The sequence below is a fragment of the Egretta garzetta genome, unplaced genomic scaffold, assembly GCF_000687185.1.
Source record: "Egretta garzetta isolate BGI_Z169 unplaced genomic scaffold, ASM68718v1 scaffold768, whole genome shotgun sequence".
Classification (NCBI taxonomy): domain Eukaryota; kingdom Metazoa; phylum Chordata; class Aves; order Pelecaniformes; family Ardeidae; genus Egretta; species Egretta garzetta.
Genome location: NW_009260594.1, coordinates 88,634 through 95,885, shown reverse-complemented (window position 1 = coordinate 95,885; position 7,252 = coordinate 88,634). Strand labels below are relative to the sequence as shown.

General features: G+C 37.8%; 1 protein-coding gene across 2 annotated transcripts in view; it reads left to right on the top strand.

Annotated features, from left to right (window-relative positions):
• Positions 1 to 6: 6 nt before the first annotated feature.
• The window catches only part of LOC104131492 (FAS-associated factor 1), a 92,195-nt gene continuing 84,949 nt past the window's right edge, over positions 7 to 7,252 (top strand). Inside the window, exons 1-3 of one of the 2 annotated variants that reach the window (XM_035900199.1) lie at positions 7 to 104; positions 285 to 315; positions 4,677 to 4,741. In XM_035900199.1, coding sequence (XP_035756092.1) covers positions 60 to 104; positions 285 to 315; positions 4,677 to 4,741 — 141 coding nt within the window. In that variant the 5' untranslated portion in view covers positions 7 to 59. The remainder of the gene's footprint in view (positions 105 to 284; positions 316 to 4,676; positions 4,742 to 7,252) is intronic. The other variant, XM_009644658.2, reaches the window with a different exon arrangement.

Sequence of the window (7,252 nt, the reverse complement as noted above, 5' to 3'; positions counted from 1 at the left end):
CGCCGGCAGCAGCTCCAGGTGCGCGGGCCAGAGCAGAGCCGGGGACGCAGCTGGCTGCAATGGCGTCCAACATGGACCGAGAAATGATATTGGCTGATTTCCAGGTAAATTTCAAGCCGCCGCCGCCGCCACACAGCCGTGGCCTCTCGCTGCTTTCTCTTTCTCCTCGTTGCTGTGCTGCTTGTTCTTTGTGGGAAGGTCCAGGGCGGTGGGTGTGAAGCCCACTTCCCAAAGCCTCCGCTCTTTCTTTCTTTCTTTTTTTTTTTTTTCTTTTTTTTTGTCAGAAATGGGGAACATGTGCCCTCTTCTTTCAAGGTGCGTGAACAAAATGTCTTCTTTAACTTAGAGAGTTTCAGTTTTTAATTAAAAAAAAAAAAAAAAAGGTTTTTTTATCTACTTTGCTTGTTCTAACCCTCTACAACACCCAGACCCTGGGTCGGCTGTGAGCCAGCTCACTTGGAAGAGGCAAATGCCAGGGAGGATACAAAACTCATCACGGCTCATGATTTGTCACAGCGTTTGTAATGAATCACTTACTGGTACTACAGATTAACGCTGAACAGAGGTGTTTCCATTATAACATCAACACTAACTTCATGGTTGCCTCAGCCTATGACTGTTGTAATGATGGTAAAACTCTTCCCACCCCATTCCAAACAACAACATGTTTTTGTAGAAAGGAGGAATATGCCCTTAAAACTTGTTTGTTACCTTCCCTCCTCCCTACAAAAGGGTTATAATTTAACTTCAAACTCTTAAATCTTATTGCCAGAATAAAGGCTTTCTCTAAATAAAAGTGATGTGTTCAGGAGCTTGGTTAATCCGTTCAGTACATTGCTTCTTAATATTGCTTGTTTTTATACTGTTTTTCTAAGAACAAGTAAACAAACAGGTGGAAGGTACCTGCATTTGAAATAGTGGGGAGCCAAAAGCAGCTTGGAAGGGTATCAGATTATATTTGGATATATCTTTTTAATATTTGCATTTCAACTGATTGTTTGGTTTTTTTTAAGCTTCATCCATTTGCGGTGGTTGTTCGTACATGGATAGGCTCCTGGATACTCTTGGATTAAGTTGTAAAACTGCTGTCTTTACGTTCAACTCCTTAAAAATGTTTCTCAGCTGTTACCAGTGAAGCTATTTAATTTAGTTTAAAAAAAAAAAGTAATCACTTCATTCACTCTGTGTGTCTGTTTAACAAGAATATTTCTTTGGAATTACAGGTAGGGTGACTGAAAGGTGCATTATGTAATTCCTCTTTTGCAAAAGGTATCTGGGATCTTACTGACGTAACATGCGGAGTTCCCAGTTGATAACAGGGAAGTGTTTTCCCTTTCTGTACCTGAGTATCTTACACCCATATTTATGAAAATGTTTAACAATTTTTTCTATACTGATCCTTTATTTTGTTGTGCTTGGAGATACTTTTGTGTGTATAAGGGGTGATCTCTCAATTTTAAGGCAGGGGTTTCATAAAGGAGTTCTTCCAGTAACGATATGCTGTGTAGAAGAAAACTGGGACCCCAGTTCTGCACTCATAGTAGTGGCAATAGACAGTTGTGGAGACAGACTCTTTTGGAATCCTTCGTTATTAGCTGAAACAGGTTTACATTCAGGAATCCCAGATGGTGATTAAGTTAGTGACTGGTGAATTTAAGATTATTTTTTTTTTAAACAGAGTTTTCAATATGTATCCACTTTACAAATTTTTTGTGTCAATGCTATTTTGCAGTTCTGCAGCATTTGTCTGCTTGGGTTTTGAAGCAGTTAATAAAGGTATAAGAGTAACTGCAGCGTTTGGTACCATGAAGACATTTAGTATTATTGCAAACTTGCAGATGGGTGGTGGAGTGACAGAAACCAGTTTTAGATCAAGGATGACATAATGTGTCTGAACCTAGGACCCAGGAGGTATTTTATCGTACACTTGCTTAAAAAAACCTAACTTTTCTTTTTTTCTGTTGTATTTCAGCAGACAACTTTGGTTTTCTGTTTAATCCTTGGTTTTTTTGTTTTTTTTTTTTTTTAAATAATCTCAAGCACCTACCTCCTCCTGAAATGCTGAACTGCCAATTGTCATGCTGTTAAAGCTTCAGATTAGTAAAAGACAATGTCAGTCATTATTAGGCCTCGTATCTTTAGGCTGTTACAAAATGGTAAAGGATTTTTGGTATTTTAAATACTTGATGGAATTTGCAACTCACTAGGAATTTAAAATGGAAAATAAAACGTTATGTGCAAAGTAATTCTGCATGATTTTTCCCTTCTGTATTTTCTGTACCTTTTAATTAATAAAGGTGTTTCTCAGAGTTTTGCTGCCATTTTCTATATTTGTGTGAGGTATCTTGTTGAAGAATGTTGTGCGCACTGGAAATTTTAAAAGCAGTTCTTTGTAGTTTTGTTCAGCTAATCTTTGCTGAATTACTTTGGGAGGGGAAACTTCTATTGCCGTTTCATGCTCGCCTTTCCCAAGTTTTAAGGGGCAGATCAGTGGTCTTTGAACTTTTGAAACTTGAAAGGGTTTTCCTTCTCCATAAAACTTTTTTCAGTGAAGTTACAATTATATTGATGTTTCATGCTTTTGTGAAGCTTTCATGGGCTTATTTGGTATCTTTAAAAGCCATTAGGGATTCTGCCATTGATTAAACTAGAGCAGGATCTTGTATTGCATTTGGTTTTTCCTTTTAGCTCCAATTGTTGTAACAGGTTACTTCTGCATTCTGAGGTACTAAAGAGAAATACTTTTTAAAAGTATTTTGTATACATACATACATATGCATACAAACATTGAATAAATTTATAAAATATTTTAACTATAAAGTAAAAACACAGTAAGTGATCTACCAAAATATTTTTTCTTAATGTCTCAAAACAATTTAAGCCTGTTCTGTGTGGTTTATAATTATTTTCTTTCCCTCTCCTTTTTTAATGAGGTTACTGTATGCTACCCAGGGAGTACAAAGTATGTATTCATGCATGTGGGCTGTATAAGCAACCTGTCTAACTTTTCCTTCTTAGGTCCTCACTTAGGAAAGATTATGCAGAAGCTTAGCTTTATACATGAGTAGTCTGATTGTTTTCAGTGGAAGTAGCTAAAGTAGTGGAGTTAAGCACACAAACAAGTTTTAGCTCTTTTACTAAATGCAATTCAGAACTTCTCCACAAAGTGTCATTGGCATATAGGAAAAAACTTCATAGGAAAAACAACAACTTGTGTTTGTAGCATAAATTCTTTAAAAAGGTAACTGCATTTGAATTGGTAGAAGAGTGATGTTGCAACATACCTCACATACTGGGGGAAATCGTAGAATCATTTTGGTTGGAAAAGACCTTTGAGATCATTGAGTCCAACCTTTAACCTAACCCTGCCATCCCACCACTAAACCATGTCCCTAAGCACCTCATCTATCCTTCTTTTAAATACCTCCAGGGATGAGGACTCGACCACCTCCCTGGGCAGCCCATTCCAGAGTCTGACAACCCTTCCGGTGAAGAAGTTTTTCCTAATGTCTAGCCTAAACCTGCCCTCATGCAACTTCAAACCATTCCCCCTCGTCCTATCATCCGCTACCAGGGAGAAGAGGCCTACCCCCACCTCCCTACAGCCTCCTTTCTGGCAGTTGTAGAGGGTGATAAGGTCTCCCCTCAGCCTCCTCTTCTCCAGACTAAATAACCCCAGTTCCCTCAGCCGCTCCTTGTAAGACTTGTGCTCTAGACCCCTCACCAGTTTTGTGGCTCTCCTCTGGACGTGTTCCAGCAATGCAACATCTTTCTTGTAGTGAGGGCATATAATTTCTACCAATTTTTGTTAACCTCTTTCTTTTTCTTTTGTTTGTTGTGTTTAACTGCAAAATATTCTTCCATCTCCAGTGGGATACCCAGGTACTCGCATGATACATGGTCTATGCAGTTTGGGGTTTGAAGAGAATTGCTCTTGCAGTGTATCGGTTCACTTTTCATTGTAAAGAAAATAGATAGTTCTTTTTTTTTTTTTTTCTCTTTTTAAATTACAAACTTTAGTTGCACTGAACTTAGTTAAATTGGCATAGTTAAACTGTTCAGGAATGAAAAACAATCTTTGAGTATGGGCAGAAGTGTCAGACGTTGGCATTTTTGTATGGTAGCACCTTTACTTTTGCTTTTACAGCTTCACTTTAGATGGGGACTAAAATTAGCAAGAATATCTTTTTGTCATGATAGGTTATGTCCACCTATAGGACCACTTTATGCATGCTATGTCGTTGTACTCAGAATTCCTAAATGTGGAGTGGGCCTAAGGGTTGGAGTATTGTGGGAGTTGCCAGCTTCTGGGCGGCTGTACATTACAAGAATATCTGGCACATAGAGCTTCAGAAGGAAATTCTTCATGGAATTCACAGGTTTCATTGACCAAATAAATATGTAGCTGAAGATTTGGTCTGTGTGGGAAGACTTTGGAGTGGAATGACAAACTCAAAAATCCTTGCTTTCATCGAAACAATAGATATCTAATAGTTTTCTTCTTTCTTCTGTCTTCCATCTGTGTTCATTGTGAAACAAAGTTATATGAGGTATTTTCTTTTTAAATTTTTTTTTTAACTGAGTAATAGACTGCTTTGGTATGATTCACACACATGTATATAAAAATATATTTTTTTCAAACTTCACCTTTGTGTCAATCTTTTTCATAAAAACAGAGGTTTGTGGGAGGAGCAAGGGGGAATTGGGAAGGAAGAACCTCATTGCCATCAGTTACAGAAAGGTGAGAAAGCATGCTAGATAATTGTGTTTTAAGTTATAAAATTGACCACGGCATTGATACAATACCTTATTGTAAAGAGTGTTTCAACTATTTGCGGTAAGGATAAACCATCCACAAAGGGGTTTTGAACAAATAGCAAAGGTGAGATCCTTAACATATATTTCTGAAAGAAATGATGTTGTTTTGCCATTAAGGCATTGGAGCAGAAAGGTCTGTTCTTGATTTCTTTGCAAACTTTCTGTGAAGTGTTTGGCAATTCACTTGGAACAAGGTCCTCAGCAAAAGATAGGTGCTGAAGAAACTTCCAGTCAAAGTTTAATCTTTGGAAAGTGTCCTCCAACTTATGTTTAAAGTTCTTGGAGGCCTACACTTTCATCAGAAAGTCTCCCTAGGCACCTAAATATCTGATTATATAAAATTCAGATCTGTCTGAGCTGAAAACCTCAGTCTTGCTCATACCAAACCATTCTTTTATGTGGCCTCTGTAGAATATAATGCAGTGAGTACTCCCAGAGCACACCAGCTGAACTGGGCTCTGCAGCTCTCTCCATAGTAGCTGGAAGGAATTCCAGTACTCTATAGGTTAGAAATGAGGGTTTGGGAGACACAGGTTTGTTTTTTCATCCCCTCGTACTGCGTATCTTCAGGTAAAAGCGGATTCTGCTGAGTGCCAAGATGCTCAGCGCTGCTTCACCTGACCTTTTTGTGGATGTAGGTTACTGTATCCTTAGCTAAATTTTGAAATGGTTAACAGGGCTGTTTTTCAGTGTGAAAATAGAGGACCTTAGGACACCATAGGATGTTGAAGCTCATACCTGTGAGGTCTCTTAGTTTACATTTTTATTAGAATTCCTTTTAATCCTTGTTACTTTTTATCACATCTTACAATTTTGTGTGTTACACAATTACACATTTTACATTTGTGCATTGGAACTGGTTGTTGGACCTCTTGGTTTGCAACACAATTGGTTTTCTTTGCTGTAAATGGCCTTAGGGTCAATAAACACGATAAGAGCATACTGCATGCTTAGTGTGCTTTAGTTTGGTTATTTTGATTGTTGTTTTCTGCTACCGAGACCATTGCTTACATTAGAATCATAGAATGTTTTGGGTTGAAAGGGACCCCTAGAGGTTCTTTGTTCTTTGTGTGTTTCTGAAGAATCAAGTTTAATTTCTTTAGATAATTTTAGAGTTAGCAGTAATCCTAAAGCTCACGTTCATCAGAACAAAGCTAATTTGATTTACTAGTCACCTTTCTGGTCTTTAAACCGAAGGTGAAGTAGATTTCAGAGTCACAAATAAGAAATTGGAGTAAGAGTGATGTCCATTTAGAAACATGGTAACTTGGATATTTTCACTGGTAGATGTTCAAGGAAAAGCCAGCTAGTTTCTCTTATATGAGGACAGATAGTTAATTAGAAATACTATCTGACATTTATAGAGAAGAAACAGGATACTATGGTTTGTGTGCATTACAGCCCTGCTGTAAGAACCTAAATAATTTACCACTGGAGCACCGATTCATCTTTAGAAAGAGGTTTATGCTGTTCTTTTCATTCAATTACCTTGAAAAGACTCTTCACATCATAGTAATCATGTCACCATTTCCATCAGCCCATTCATATAGGTATTTGGGTTAGTAGGTCACTGAAACAGATTGAGAGGTGGTAGCTGTAGGATCCTTTTTCAAATGCCATGACAACTAATACTAATTATAATATTGAAATTATTAATTATATGTACTCCCAGAGGCTAGGAATGCGCTTTCATTGAAAGGTAATGTGAAAGTTATTTGGCTCATTGAAAATAAAATGTGGCTAATATTTCTTGGTGAGCAAGGATCATTTAGAGTAAACACGCTTACTGAGTTCATATTTGTGTGTCGAGGGAGGTGTGGGAAAGGGGAGGATGAGGACTTGAGGGAGTTGCTACATGTCTTATGGGGTCCTGAGAATCTCCCGTCTTAAGAATATTGCATTGGTGCTGGGAAGTCTGAAAGGGTAGAATTTCCCCCTCTATCTGGGCAGTTCTTATTGTTCAGTTACTGTTGCAAGCCTAATTTTTATGCGTTTATGGATTAATAGCTTATTAAAGGAATTATGTGGCATATCTTTGGTAGGATTTAGTATTTTTTTTAGTCAGTGGATAAGTTTGTGCATTTGTGGGGCAGCCATTAGATGAGTCCTTTCTTTTAACTACTGTAAGAACTAGAATAAAAAGCCTAGGGAAGTACCTAACATTCTACTCGTCCCTCATCATTTGGATGAAAGGAAATGACATGCTTACTGGCTGGATTGATACCTACTAATTAAGCCCATTTTTTAGAGTTGACTAGATAATGTGCAATTGTAAAAACAAACTGCTCAAAGAGGAAGCCAAAGCCCTAACGTATGCATTACATGCTGTTTGGTCTATCAAAGCAGTCATCTACTGGTCCTCTGTGTCTAACTGGTTAAGCAGGGCTTTGTTCTGCAGCAGTAGTTATGCTTTCAAAAGGTAGTTCATTAAAGC